Source organism: Capra hircus, chromosome 8 (assembly GCF_001704415.2).
Source record: "Capra hircus breed San Clemente chromosome 8, ASM170441v1, whole genome shotgun sequence".
NCBI classification, from domain to species: domain Eukaryota; kingdom Metazoa; phylum Chordata; class Mammalia; order Artiodactyla; family Bovidae; genus Capra; species Capra hircus.
This window is the reverse complement of record NC_030815.1, coordinates 41,268,838-41,284,522: the sequence shown is the minus strand read 5'-3', so window position 1 is coordinate 41,284,522 and position 15,685 is coordinate 41,268,838. Positions and strand designations below refer to the sequence as shown.

Here is a 15,685-nt window from a genome sequence, read left to right as displayed (position 1 = left end):
ACACTGGAGTGGGTTGCCATTTCTTTCTCCAATGCATGAAAGTGAAAAGTGAAAGAGAAGTCGCTCAGTTGTGTCACCACCATTCAAATCTGGTATTCCTTTAAATGGGTGAAATACCATGCTGTCTCATCAACAAATTTTTTATAATGATTCCCTTTCCTTGAGATGGGTTTGATATACCATACTGCCTTTTCCTGTATGCTCCATGACTCCATAGAAAACCCTAAAAATAGCCTAAGATGACATGAATCAAATTGCTTTCAGGGCATAACTATCTTATCTGGGAACCATAGAAAGTCTTCTCTTACAAAGAGAAGGTGGGAGGGTTGGGGGAGGCACTTGCCTGGTAAAAAAAATCGCTCAACAAATGAAAATCAAAGAAAGGGAATATTATACCCCTATCATCCAGCATAGTGCTTGAATGATTGAGGGTTTTAAACACTAAGTATTTTTCCACTGAAAAAATATAAATTGATGACATAAATGATCCTTCCCATTTGAAAATTTTTAAATTTAACAGTGTATCTAGAAGTTTTTCTCCAAAGTATGCACAGAGTTTTGGTTTTAGACAGCTATATCATATTTCAAATCACCAATAGTCAGATGATGGACATTTTAGTTGTTTTCAGTATTTTGCTATTAAAAACAATAAGTTAATTTCAATATTTTCTTAAATTTCATTTCTCCCATTTATGAGTATATTTGTAGATTAAATTACTGGAAGTGAGATCAAAAGAGGCATCCATTTTAATTTTGAAATATACAGAGCCAAACTGTGCTCTGTATCTTCTCAGGTGGCGCCAGTGGTAAAGAATCCACCTGCCAATGCAGGAGACGTAAGAGATACAAGTTCAATCCCTTGGTCAGGAAGATCCTCTGGAGAAGGAAATGGCAACCTACTGCAGCACTCTTGCCTGGAGAATCCCAGGGACAGAGGAGCCTGGAGGGCTACCGTTCAAAGAATCGGACAAGACTGACTTAGCACGGACACACATCCTCTATATAGACTATTATAATTTACACTCTTCGGGAATCTGTGACAATGCCTATTTCCCCACATCACTACCAACATAGTGCAGCTAACAATTTTTTACAATAGTTATTTGGCTGCATCAGATCTTGTGGGGTCCTGTTCCTTGACCAGGGATCAAACCTGGGCCCCCTGCACTAGGAGAGCAGAGACGGAGCCACTGGACCACTAGGGAAGTTCCAACTTTGTTTTTAATGACTAAATAAATTTAAATATTTACATATTCTCTTTTGTGTTAGCCATTTATGACCTAAGTTTCTTTAATAACTCTCAAGAGTGCTAAAGCATTTAAAGGCACTTTAAAGAAGGATGGGGGGATGGGACTGGGGAAGACTGCTAAAACCAATATTGCTGAGCCCAGATTGTCCTGTATTATTAATAAATAACCTTCTGTTTTTCCAGTAACTATGCAATAAAGCCCAAACTACAAAGGGTCTTAAGTTCTACTTCTCAGCCACCTCAGCTTCCTGCCATTGCTACTATAATCTGAAGAGGGCATTTCAATGCAGCTTGAAAGTTCATGATCAATAATCATACCTGAGATGACCAGCAGGAAGATAAACGTATAGGTAAATGAGATGTTTCCTGAAAAATGCCTATATCTCCTGATGCTCCACATCATATTTTTATGGACTTATTCACATATTTTTGCTTTCATTATGAAGATTTTCAAAAGCACATAAAATACATAGATTAATAAAGATTTCTATCATCAAGATTCAAAATGTACTAAGACTTTGCTGATCTTAATTCATTTCTGCTATCATGTAGTTTTTGTTTTCTTAGCTGGACATTTTAAAGTAAAACACAGATATAATGTCATTTCATCCATAAATATTTCAGCAGTATGCAAATTTTGTGCACATGTTCAGCAGGAAACAGGGGCCAGAGAATATGTAGTAAATACTGAGAGCAGAAACGCATGGAGAACCACACTCCAACTGAGTTTAAGTGAGGTATGAGGTTTCCTCATATGAGGAAAAATTGAAATACAGTTTCAGGAAACTTGGAATCTTTACTTTTTGCTTTCTTGATTCACTATCTGAAATGTAATCTCACATATGCTCAATAGAATATACTCAATTTTTATATAGCAAAGGGGCATAAACAACTATAACATGCAACAAATCCAGTTATAGCTGGTCACTCCAACTCTCCTCTCTATATAATTAATAAATAAGTAGGCTAAGAATTGTTAAAGATCAATTTGACTTAACTGATATTTAGACAACAGTCTACCCAATAATAACAAAGCACGTATTATTTTCAAATACACACAGAAAATTCACCAAGATGGACGACACTGTAGACCAGAAAACAAACTTGAACAAATCTGAAACCACTAATAATCACACAAACCACGTTCTCAGACCACAAAAGAATCCAACTAGAACATGAGAGCTATTAGGGAAGTGTCCAGATATTTGGAAATTAAATAATATGCTTCCAAATAATCCACAGGTCAAAGAAGAAACCCACAGGCCCAAAACCAAATAACACAAATTATTTTTAACCATATGACAAGGAAAACAGAACATAACAAAATTTATTGAATGTAGCTAGGGCAGTGCGTAGAAAGAAATGTAGAACGTTAAATGTGTATATTGGAAAAAAAGAGAAAGGGTTGAAATTAATGATCTAAGCTTCCAGCTAGAGCACAAGAGGCTCAGCTTGGTCCTCTGTGATGACCTAGAATGGCAGGATGCGGAGAAGGGGAGGAGGTTCGACAAGGAGGGGATATATGTGTACACATAGCTGACTCTCTTTGTATACAACAGAAGCTAAGACAACATTGTAAAGCAATTATACTCAAATTTTAAAAAGAGAAGAGTTAATCAGAGGATCAAATTTCATGAAAGATGTAAATAATTATAAACTACAGATACATTATTCACTCAATGTTATTCACTCAATAAACAACAGATACATTAAACAGACCTATATATATATTAAACAAATTGACTCTGTAGTTAACTATCTTCTCTCAAAGAAAACTTAAGGTCCATTTGGCTTCAGTTGTTAATTTTAACAAACATTTGAGGAAGAAGCAATGCCAAATTCTATACAAAGTCTGCAGATTAAGGAATCTAACCTGAATTTTATAAGGTCAGTCAGTATTACTTTGACAAAAATCAAACTAAAACATTAATAAAGGAATATAGACACAAAAATTATTTATAAAATTCTAGCAAATCTAGTTTAGCAACACAAAGAAAGGATCATATATCATGATAATGAGGCAATCATGATAGATTCAGAAATAGCATTCCACAAAATACAATTCAAGACAGAAATTATTCATAAATTAGAAACGGAATGGACTTTATTCAACCTGATATAAGACATCTACAAAAACAGAACTATAGCTAAAAAATGCTACCCCTGAAGCGATAAACAAGGTAAGGATGTCCACTCGAATTTTTTCTATGCAACACTGTACTAGAGGTCCTAGTTGGCGCAATAAGCAGGAAAAAGAAACTTTAAAGTATATATATATATATATATATATATATATATATATATATATATAAAAGGAAAAAAGTAAAACTGTCTTTAATCACAGAAGACATAATCATTTATGCAGAAAATCCTAAGAATCTACACAAGAAACCTACAAGAACTAAGTGACTTACTAAGATTGCAGGATCTTGCCCACATATATTTTTTTAAAAGTAAACTGTCCTTCCAAAGCAATAGATAATAAATGAATACTAAGTTTGGGCTGTCTGACAAGGAACAGGATATTTCAGTAATTTCAAAATGCCTTCATAGAGACTGCTTGTTAGTTCTATCTATCAGGGAAAGCATAGTAACTTTATAGCAGAGAAACTAAAAGTATCTTGACCTGGTAATTGAAATTTCTATTATCAAAAAGGGGGAGATAGATCTCAGTGCTCCCTGATGTGAAATTCTGAGAAGGACACAAGAAGATTTACATAGTTTTACTGACAGGGGATGCATAACCTGAATTTTTCCATGAGGAAACATCAGAAAAACTCAACCTCGGGAACATTCTATAAAATAACTGGTCCCTGTACTCTAAATAACACAATGACACGAAAAGAAAGGTTGAGGAACTGTTACAGATTAAGGGAGTCTGAAGAGAAGTGACAACTAAATGCAATATATGATCCTGGATTTAGAAATAGAGAGGGAAAAAAAAAGCTCTAAAGCACTGTGTGTCTGTGTGTGTCTGTGTCTGTGTGTGTGCGTGCACGTGTGCGTGTGCCTGTGTGTGTGTGTGTGTATATGTGTGTACTCAGTCACTCAGTTTCCACTCTTTTTCAATCCCATGGACTGTAGCCCACCAGGCTCCTCTGTCCATTGAATTTCTAGGCAAGAATACTGGAGTAGGCTGTCATTTCCTATTCCGGGGGATCTTCCCAACCCAGGGCTTGAACCCAAATTTCTTGCATCTCCTGCACTTGCACCACCATCTCCTTTACCACTGCACCACCTTGTACTGTATAAAGGACATTACTGGCATAATTTATGAAACTGGGCTGTAGATGGTAAAATAAATATAAATATTGTATAGATGTTAGGTTCTTGAATTTGGTCACACAAGAGAATAATCTGTTTCTAGGTTATATCTGCTGCTGCTGCTGCTGCTAAGTCGCTTCAGTCGTGTCCAACTCTGTGCGACCCCATAGACAGCAGCCCACCAGGCTCCGCTGACCCTGGGATTCTCCAGGCAAGAACACTGGAGTGGGTTGCCATGTCCTTCTCCAATGCATGAAGGTGAAAAGGGAAAGTGAAGTCGCTCAGTCGTGTCCGACTCTTAGCGACCCCACGGACTGCAGCCCACCAGGCTCCTCTACACTAAAGAGAAAAGAACTATGACATATGCAAGTTACTCTCCAATGATTCAGAAATATAATATGTGTTTATATATACGTACACATATATAAAGAGATAGATAAAACATGAAAAATGCTGTAAATTAATGACCCTGTTCAAAGGATATTCAGAAGTTCTCCGTAACTCCCAGAATAAGGTTTATCTGTGTCTTTCTTTTTTCCTCATGTAGTTGAATGTTGATAAAAGTGGGTTTTCCCATGTTTGTATCATCATCTCAATTAAAGATATGAGTTTTCTAGATTAGATGTCAACTCATGAAGAGTGCAGGAACAGATGGGAAATTGTTGAAAGAACATGAGCCTTCCATGTTCTCTGTCATTTGGGAAACTTCCTTCCTATCTATGAACCTTAGTGTCTTTGTGTAACAATGAGAACGTTGTTTAGCAAGCAGCTCAGTCATGTTCGACTCTTCTGTGACCCCATGGACTGTAGCCTGCCAGGCTCCTCTGCCCATGGGATTTCCCAGGCAGGAATACTGGAGTGGGTTGCCATTTCCTTCTCCAGGGGATCGTCTCGACCCAGGGACCTAACCCTAGTTTCTTGCATCTCCTGCACTGGCAAGTGGATTCTTTACCACTGAGCCACAGGGAAGCCCGCTTACAATGGGAATAATTGTAATATATATTATTTATTAAATATAAATAAATATTATAAATATTTGTAAATATATTTATAATATTTACATTTATTTATAAATATAAATAAATATTATAAATGTAAATATTATAAATATTTGTAAGATATATTTATTATTATACCAACTTTACAGGGCTGCTGTGGGAATGGCAAAAAGAGAAAGTATAAATACATACCTTTCAAAGTATAAAAAAGTACATATATAATGCTCAGGCAATACTGGGCCTCTGCTTCATGACCTCAGATATTTTCACTATCCCTTAGCATCCTCACCGTGACTCCCAGTGTCTCCCCTGACTGGTTTCGAAATCTCTGAGCTCGCCATTCTCCTTCTCCTCACTGAGTCCCTCTGCTCTTGGTGCCATTCTGTAAGCGTACTCTGCCTCAAGGTCCTTTGCAGTTCTCCTCACCTGTCTGTCTCACCAGATAAACACAAGGGCCCTCCCTTCCAGCTCCCTGCTTACACGTCAGACATCTTATCAGTGATTTCTCCCCAAAATAACCTATAAGACAGTAAACATACTTAACCCCTATTGGTTGCCTCTTTGCCTGATTTTTCAATATTTATCACACACAATCCACCATGTATGTATGTTCATTTACTAATTGCCTGTGTCCTTCTTTTGCTTCCCTGGTGGCTCAGAGGTTAAATCGTCTGCCTGCAATGCAGGAGACCCCGGTTCTATCCCTGGGTTGGGAAGATCCCTTGGAGAAGGAAATGGCAACCCACTCCAGTACTCTTGTCTGAAGAATCCCGTGGACAGAGGAGCCTGGTAGGCTACAGTCCATGCGGTCTCAAAGAGTCACACATGACTGAGCAACTTCACTTTCACACAATTTTAAGGACTTATATTTACTCAATACTGCATTTTTAGCACATAACAAGTGCTAACATGTTTAGCACATAACAAGTGCTAACATTAACAGACTCTCAATAAATATTTGTTAAATGAAAGAATGAACAAGGAAGCCTTGCACATATCTAGTACATACATAGTGCTTCACAGAAATTATCTCAAGTCTATTTAATCAAAATGTCATTTTTTTTCTCTGTCGACATCTGTCACTATTAAATATCCCCACTGCTATTAAGGCCCACCTAGTCAAAGGTCCATCTAGTCAAAGCTATGGTTTTTCCAGTAGTCGTGTACGGATGTGAGAGTTGGACTATAAAGAAAGCTGACTGCAGAAGAATTGATGCTTTTGAACTGTGGTGTTGAAGAAGACTCTTGAGAGTCCCTTGGACTGCAAGGACATTCAACCAGTCCATCCTAAAGGAAATGAGTCCTGAATATTCATGGAAGGACTGATACTGAAGCTGAAACTCCAATACTTTGGCCATCTGATGTGAAGAAAGACCCTGATGCCGGAAAAGACTGAAGGCAGGAGGGGAAGGGGACAGAGGATGAGATGATTGGATGGCATCACCGACTCAATGGACATGGGTTTAAGTAAGCCCCAGGAGTTGGTGATGGACAGGGAAGCTGGGCATGCTTCAGTATCCATGGGGTGGCAAAGAGTCGGACATGACTAAGCAACTGAACTGAACTGCTTCTAAAATACAATGAATTTAAGTGCATTGGATTTCACAGTAGTCTTTCAGATTACTGGAGATTATTTAACATGTAACCAAATCAGGCCTGGAGATCACTGAGTCACAATTCTGAAGAAGGAAAGAAAGGAAAGAAGAAATATTCCTCACACAGACATTTTAATATTGGCTCATTTCTTTCTTAGTGGTTCCACCTAATTATCAAGACAGGGCAATCCCCAATAGAGTTGGATTTTCTTTCTTACCCAAGTTACAGATAATTGGCAGCTGCTCACTCACTTCTAAATATAAAATAGAACTCTCACATTTCAAACGCCACATCCTCTTACTCCAGAAAAGCAGAGCACATCTCAAAAATTCAGCAATTGTATCTGATGGGCAGTGACACCAGCAGACAGCCTTCTGTCAACATCCAGGCTGACAAATGACAATCAATATCCCACTGCCACCTGGGATCTGGCCCACCTGGGACCCTCCGAGTCACAGCCAGCTTGTTCCTCACTTGCCACTGCCTTTCTGCAGCTGTGGACTCAGGTCTGCATTGCAACCTGCCCTGACAGATCCAGAATGAGGGATCAGCTGCTTGGCTTGTTCAGTTTCCAGGGCCAGGAAAATCAGACAGGCAACCAACTCCCCAGGGACATTCATTGAGTCTGAAAACTACTATTAAATTAAACCATGGATGACCACCAATTTGCAAATATCTGCATTTGCAATCCTTTTGGTGCTGGTATTCACTTTCAGCAGAGATCAAGAAACACATGAACTCCAGAATAGGAAGCTATTATAAGGCATCCCTGGCAAAATTCTCAAAACAACAGAAATTTCTGTTAGCAATTATTTTCCCTTCCTACTACTAATAAATGAGACTAATAAGTTATAGCCAGTGCTCTAAAGCATGGTGAGACCAGGTCTTTATGCTCATTCCTAAAACACACAATATACACTGAACCAACTAAGAATTCATGATTCAGAATTCGTCCCACCTAAAGGGCTTCTTATTGAGGAACTTACTCTCTTGCCTTCCCCCCTCCCCCTCGCCCCACTGGTATAAACAGTTTTAAAAGTACCTCAGTATTTTAAATTATTGAACCCAAATTCTCTGTCTCAAGAAATGTAATAGAAAAGGTCTGTATACTATCTTTCCTAGTCAGGTAAGTCAACAGAATGACAGCAGGAAGCTTGGTGTAGGATCAAGGCCCCAGCACTTGGTGAGCTGTATTGGTTCTGGGTCTTATAACTTTCCAGGCTGTTTATGATTATCTCATTCAGGTAGAGAGGTGGAAGTTGTATGGGAGTAGTACATGGAAACTGCTTGGTCACTGGCTGTAATAAGGAATAAAATACATCCCAAATTATTTACACTTTGCCTATTGGCATCTCAAAATTTCCATTTCACTGTCATGTAAAGATTCAAAGAAAACTTTCATCCAGAAAATGAAGGCAGCTTCAACTTCGAGAGTACCTAAAATATGAAGTTTCCAGGCCTGCTCAGATTTTGGTACCAACTCTGAACAGTACAATAAGCTTGAAACACAGATATCTTTTTTTTTCCCCCTGGCTGTGGCTCGGGGGCATGCAGGATCTTAGTTTCCTAACCAGGAATGGAACCCCCAGACCCCTGGTGGTGCAAGCATGCAGTCTTAACCACTAGACCACCAGGGAATTTCTGAAGCATAGATACCCTCAAGCATTAAGTGTTCTAAGTATGAACATATTAAAGGAAAGCTTTTTCCGTTCAATTGTGCAATTGCACCTTATTCTTTCACCGGTTTCTTTCTTTCTTAAAACTAACTGTGTATAGAAGGATGCATTGTGGTGTGGGAAAAGTACATGAGCTCTGGAGTAGGTAACTCTAGATTCAAATCTTTGGTCAGTTAATTATTAGTCATATTACCTTGAGCAAGTGACCAATTTTCTCTGAATCTCAGTTTCCTCATCAGTAAGCTGATCTGATTAAATTCTCCCTTAAGTGAATGGTATATGAGATGAGATAATATGTTAAATGTTTATAGTATAAAAAGCCAAAATCATAGTTTGCTTTTAACTTGGTTATGTCTGATCACATGACTCAGAAAAATTCCATTTATTAAAGCCTTCAATTACTGAAATCCATAAAGTACCAAGAAATTATGAAACATTCACATTCTGAGGTAAGCCACATCCTGATTTTCATGATCAAAAACAGGAATTTCTTATTTTTATGAAAATTGATTCAACTATAACCCAATCAGAATGGCAGACTGTCAAACAATTATACCTCAGGAAAGTGAACAACTGTAAGAAATGGATAAATTCCTAGAAATGTACAATCTTCCAAGACTGAGTCAGGAAGAAATAGAAAATATGAACAGACTATTACCAGTAATGAAACTGAATCAGTTATTTTAGAACTCTCAACAAACAATAGCTTCCCAGGTAAATTCTACAGAACATTTTTTTTAATTAATTTATTTATTTTAATTGGAGGCTAATTACTTTACAATATTGTAGTGGTTTTTGCCATTCATTGACACGAATCAGCCATGGGTGCACATGTGTTCCCCATCCTGAAGCCCCCTCCCACCTTCTTCCCCATCCCATCCCTCAGGGTCATCCCAGTGCACCAGCCCTGAGCACCCTGTCTCATGCATCAAACCCGGACTGGTGATCTATTTCATATATGGTAATATACATGTTTCAATGCTATTCTCTCAGATAATCCCACCCTCGTCTTCTCCCACAGGGTCCAAAAGACTGTTTTATACATCTGTGTCTCTTTTGCTGTCTAACATATAGGATCATTGTTACCATCTTTCTAAATTCCATATATATGTGTTAGTATACTGTATTGGTGTTTTTCTTTCTGACTTACTTCACTCTGTATAATAGGCTCCAGTTTCATCCACCTCATTAGAACTGATTCAAATGCATTGTTTTTAATGGCTGAGTAATATTCCATTGTGTATATGTACCACAGAACTGACTTACTAGAAAAGACCCTGATGCTGGGAAAGACTGAAGGTGGCAGGAGAAGGGGACGACAGAGGATGAGATGGTTGGATGGCATCACCAACTCAATGGACATGAGTTCGAGTAAACTCTAGGACTTGGTGATAGACAGGGAGGCTTGGCGTGCTGCAGTCCATGGGGTTGCAAAGAGTCAGACACAACTGAGCAACTGAACTGAACTAAAGTCAGGGAGTTGGGACAGGCACAAAACTTACCAGCATGAGACGCAAACTTCAGCAAAGCACTGTGGTAGCCCAGAGTAATCAAGATGGACTCCTTCTCCACATAGCAACATTCAGTGTCCCTGCTGAGTGAGCATCTGAAGACACAGAGGCTATCAGCTATAAAAGGAAGGGAAAGAAAAGGATTATGAAATTCATTTTGAGCTCTGCAAAAAAGATTCAGCCAATCCTACATTTCTGTTTTCAAGGCTCCCCGTTTCTATCTTAATATAATATAATGCATATGAAGACATATGTGAACATGAGCAGGATTGCAACCATGGCCAAAAAATAATTCTTCGCATATGGGCTAATACAGGGCTCAAAACTGACTCTTATCTCTTGCCACCGTGTACGTCATTCCATTCCCTACAACTCTTTATTCCCCAAAACATTTTGTATCTCTTGACACCATTCCAGGAGGGATCAGGTAATGGTTTTCTAGGTGATTCCAGGGCACCGACTACATGCCAGAGATTTCACAACAAATCTTCACTGTATGTGTTATCACTGGCAATGTTAGCTGAATACCAGGAAAAGAGTTTAGGTCCAAATACGCACAGCTAATAAGTGGCAGAATTAGAATTCAAACCCAGTTATTTTACTCCTAAGCATGTTCTTCCTACTGCAATGTGCAAGCATGATTAAAAAGGGAGATTCATTTCTGCAAGCAGAACCTGTGATAAAGGGCTATAGTCTCATTAGATTCACCCATAGATAATTGGGAACTAGCTCTCAATTCTTCTCTTTACTAGGTAGACAGGCCTAGGTAGAAACAGCAATGAAACATATAGTTCTGTTTCATCTTCGAGGGTGTGATCACTCATCTAGAGCCAGACATCCTGGAATGTGAAGTCAAGTGGGTCTTAGAAAGCATCACTACGAACAAAGCAGGTGGAGGTGATGGGATTCCGGTTGAGCTTTTTCAAATCCTGAAAGATGATGCTGTGAAAGGGCTGCACTCAATATGCCAACAAATTTGGAAAACTCAGCAGTGGCCACAGGACTGGAAAAGGTCAGTTTTAATTCCAATCTCAAAGAAAGGCAATGCCAAAGAATGCTCAAACTACCACACAATTGCACTCATCTCACACGCTAGTAAAGAAATGCTCAAAATTCTCCACGCCAGGCTTCAGCAACACGTGAACCGTGAACATTCTGATGTTCAAGCTGGTTTCCGAAAAGGCAGAGGAACCAGAGACCAAATTGCCAACATCCGTTGGATCATGGAAAAAGCAAGAGAGTTCCAGAAAAACATCTATTTCTGCTTTATTGACTATGCCAAAGCCTTTGACTGTGTGGATCACAATAAACTGTGGAAAATTCTGAAAGAGATGGGAATACTAGACCACCTAAACTGCCTCTTGAGAAATCTGTATGCAAGGCCAGGAAGCAACAGTTAGAACTGGACATGGAACAACAGACTGGTTCCAAACAGGAAAAGGACTACGTCAAGGCTGTATACTGTCACCCTGCTTATTTAACTTCTATGCAGAGTACATCATGAGAAACACTGGACTGGAAGAAACACAAGCTGGAATCAAGACTGCCAGGAGAAATATCAATAACCTCAGATATGCAGATGACACCACCCTTATGGCAGAAAGTGAAGAGAAACTAAAAAGCCTCTTGATGAAAGTAAAAGAGAAGAGTGAAAAAGTTGGCTTAAAGCTCAACATTCAGAAAATGAAGATCATGGCATCTGGTCCAGTCACTCCATGGGAAATAGATGGAGAAACAGTGGAAACAGTGTCAGACTTTATTTTGGGGGGCTCCAAATCACTGCAGATGGTCACTGCAGCCATGAAATTAAAAGACACTCCTTGGAAGAAAAGTTATGACCAACCTAGATAGCATATTCAAAAGAGGAGACATTACTTTGCCAACTAAGGTCCGTCTAGTCAAGGCTATGGTTTTTCCAGTAGTCATGTATGGATGTGAGAGTTGGACTGTGAAGAAGGCTGAGTGCCAAAGAATTGATGCTTTTGAACTGTGGTGTTGGAGAAGACTCTTGAGAGTCCCTTGGACTGCAAGGAGATCCAACCAGTCCATTCTGAAGGAGATCAACCCTGGGACTTCTTTGGAAGGAATGATGCTAAAGCTGAAACTCCAGTACTTTGGCCACCTCATGTGAAGAGCTGACTCATTGGAAAAGACTCTGATGCTGGGAGCGATTGGGGGCAGGAGGAGAAGGGGACGACAGAGGATGAGATGGCTGGATGGCATCACCGACTTGATGGACATGAGTCTGAGTGAACTCCGGGAGTTGGTGATGGACAGGGAGGCCTGGCGTGCTGCGATTCATGAGGTCGCAAAGAGTCGGACACGACTGAGCGACTGAACTGAACTGAACTGAACCTGGGAACTTCAATTACCCAATCACCACATTTCTTCATTATGTAAAATAAAGAGAGTGATTCTTATTTCACAGTCTTTTTTGTGAGGACTGAATAACAAAGGCAAATAATTTCTAAAATCCTCTTAAAACAAAAAGGGACTATTATTATTTCTCTCATTATAAAGTAGATCTTAGTTTCTATTCTTAATGGTTTCCATTTTCCCTAACAAAATTAAATAATTGTGTTAACTGAAAAACATAATTATATATAAAATTCTACACATGAGCATGTGCACATTCAAACACACACACACAGAGTTAAAATGACAAAATATTTTCAAATATTTTCATGCACTATTTCAATTAAGTGAGCACCTCCTAATGGAGGCATTTACAAATATTTTTCACAAAACATCTTGGCTGATTAAATAGTACAGATGTTTTGAAAACATTTTCCTGCCATAAAACATGACTACAGGCTTAGATGTTATGACAAAGGGAGTGTCTCAAAGGCATAAGTGTCTCCCTGCAGAGAGACTGCCGTGAATGTAGATACACAAGAACAGAGTCTGGAGTCTTTTAAATCATGTTTTCTTTTTTTTTTTTTTTTTAATCAAAAACTCCTTCAGAAAAGCAAGATTTCTAGCATTTGCCAATTATTTCTTTGATGGTTTAGAAGTAGAATAACAGAGAAGGAAGAAGGAATGAGGAGTCAAGGGTTCCAGTCCCTTGTCCCTACACGACTATTATAGTCTGTCAACTCTTCGTGGGCAGGGGCAATTTTATTTTATTTTTGTAATCAATATCTTTTTCTCTCTGAATCAAAACCTAGCCCCATACCTGGTACTTAATATTTGTTGAATCAGTGAAAGTATTTCTCCATGTACTGATGGCACACCACCATAGAATGGGTAAAAAGCTTTAACTTTTATCTGGTTCAATAGCCCTTGGCCAAATAGGCGCATACATTTTTTATTATTGTTTGTTTGCTTCACTGTAATTTGATTAGAATATAAATTCAGTAGCTTGTTTTCTTACCTTTATAAAATATAAAATGTCTGTCTATATAACCTCTTTTCTTCATTCTCTTTCTACTCTGTTTAAATATAGATGGAGAATGTCTTTTTAAGTATGCAACAGAATTCAGACAACACTGATAATTTAAAATTTTTAAAACATACAAATGGCAAAAAATTGTTAGTTGCTGCTGCTGCTGCTAAGTCGCTTCAGTTGTGTCTGACTCTGTGCGACCCCATAGACGGCAGCCCACCAGGCTCCCCCGTCCCTGGGATTCTCCAGGCAAGAACACTGGAGTGGGTTGCCATTTCCTTCTCCCCGCATGAAAGTGAAAAGTGAAAGTGAAGTCACTCAGTCGTGTCTGACTCTTAGCGACCCCATGGACTGTGGCCCACCAGGCTCCTCCGTCCATGGGATTTTCCAGGCAAGAGTGCTGGAGTGGGGTGCCATTGCCTTTCCGAAAAAGCAATGATAAACAAGGAAAATGTTTCAAAAATGTAACAAAGACTTAATACTCAAATCTACAATAGCTGCGAAGAAAAAAAAAAGAAGTGACCTACTGAAAATTCAGTAAGAAGGATTAATAAACAACTAGTAACTAGAAAAATGCTGATGCTAAAAAAAATGGACCTCAGAAATAATCAAATTGAAATATATGAAAAAACAATAAGATCAAATTTTTTATGTCCCACTGTTAAGTTTTTTAAAATATCAACTGATAGTATCAAATATTGGCAAGGGTATGAGAAAACAGTGGATGGCAGCAATTTAGGAATATAAATTTCTAGGCTCCTGAAGTATAGCCTGCCCAAATGGTTCAAAATTTAAAACCTATGTACTCTTTGTCAGATATTTTACTCATAATATAATTTCTTCCAGCATGACTTTCTCAAGTATGGATAAATGTATATTCAAGAAGTTCATTTTAGAGCTGTTTATTACAGCTATGGAATGTAAAGAAGCTAAGAGCCTGTCACTTACATGGTTGGTTAAATCAAACAAGGTACCTTCATGTTAAGGTTGCAGAACAGCATGTATAATATTATTGTAACAACTTAACCTTATGTTTGTCTTCGGAGAAAGCTGTCCTAAAAGACATACACCAAGGACATATAGACATACATCATCAGTGGTTTCCTCTGAATAGAGAGATGTGGGAACATTTTTACTTTTCCCCTCAAGTTTTCCCTTATTTGAATTTTCTGTCTGATCTGTACTTTTTAAAATAATAATAATAAAAAAAAAACCAAGAAAGCTATTTTCAACTGGTAAAAACCAATCAAACAAAATGCACACTACCACTTCTAACGTAGTTAGCATGTAACTACTAGCGTAATTACCACATACTCATTCTTGGTGAGGATTACCGTTCCTTTCATTTGTTCATTTATTAGACAGATATTAATTGGTACCTCATTCATTCAACATAATAATTTAAGAATTCCTACATTCAATATAATCATTTTAATTCTCATTTTAAGCATAATACATGGAAATGAATGTTTTATCATGTTTTTATTTGCTCATCTTATATCTTCTAGTGTTTATTTCCTTTCCTGCCCTCTGACTATGTTATACAGAAAACAAACATTCTAAATTATTTCTGCCAACTAATATGATCGAGATTAAAGTGCAGCTATTTTAGGGAAGAGTATATTAATAGAGAATTGTGTCTTTTAAAGTTTATATTAGAAAAATGAAGAAATATGTAAATATTGTTGAGGAACACATACAAATCTAAGACTGGGAAAAATTCTATCAGTGAAAAGTAGGGGTGGTGATGGAAATCATTTCCAATCTACCCTGAACTAAGGTACAGGACATCTATCTTCCTATCGAGCTGATATTGCTAGTAAAAATAACTACATTTGCAGAGCACTCTGCCTCCCTTTACAAACACTGCATTTCACCTTTACAGTGGCACGGAAGGCTGGCTACTTCTGTGTATTCACTATCATTCGGCTTCTGAACTTTGCTTTCATCAGCGACCCTCTTTGCTACTTCTTCAAAGGGCAAGGCCTGATCTCTTGGTAGCAGCA

The 15,685-nt window shown here is 38.2% G+C and overlaps 1 protein-coding gene across 1 annotated transcript in view; it reads right to left on the bottom strand.

Moving 5' to 3' along the window:
• The window catches only part of LOC102176958 (histone-arginine methyltransferase CARM1-like), a 262,751-nt gene that overhangs the window by 162,100 nt on the left and 84,966 nt on the right, over positions 1 to 15,685 (bottom strand). Inside the window, 1 exon segment of the mRNA XM_018052765.1 lies at positions 10,286 to 10,411. Within this exon segment, the coding sequence (XP_017908254.1) occupies positions 10,286 to 10,411 (126 nt within the window).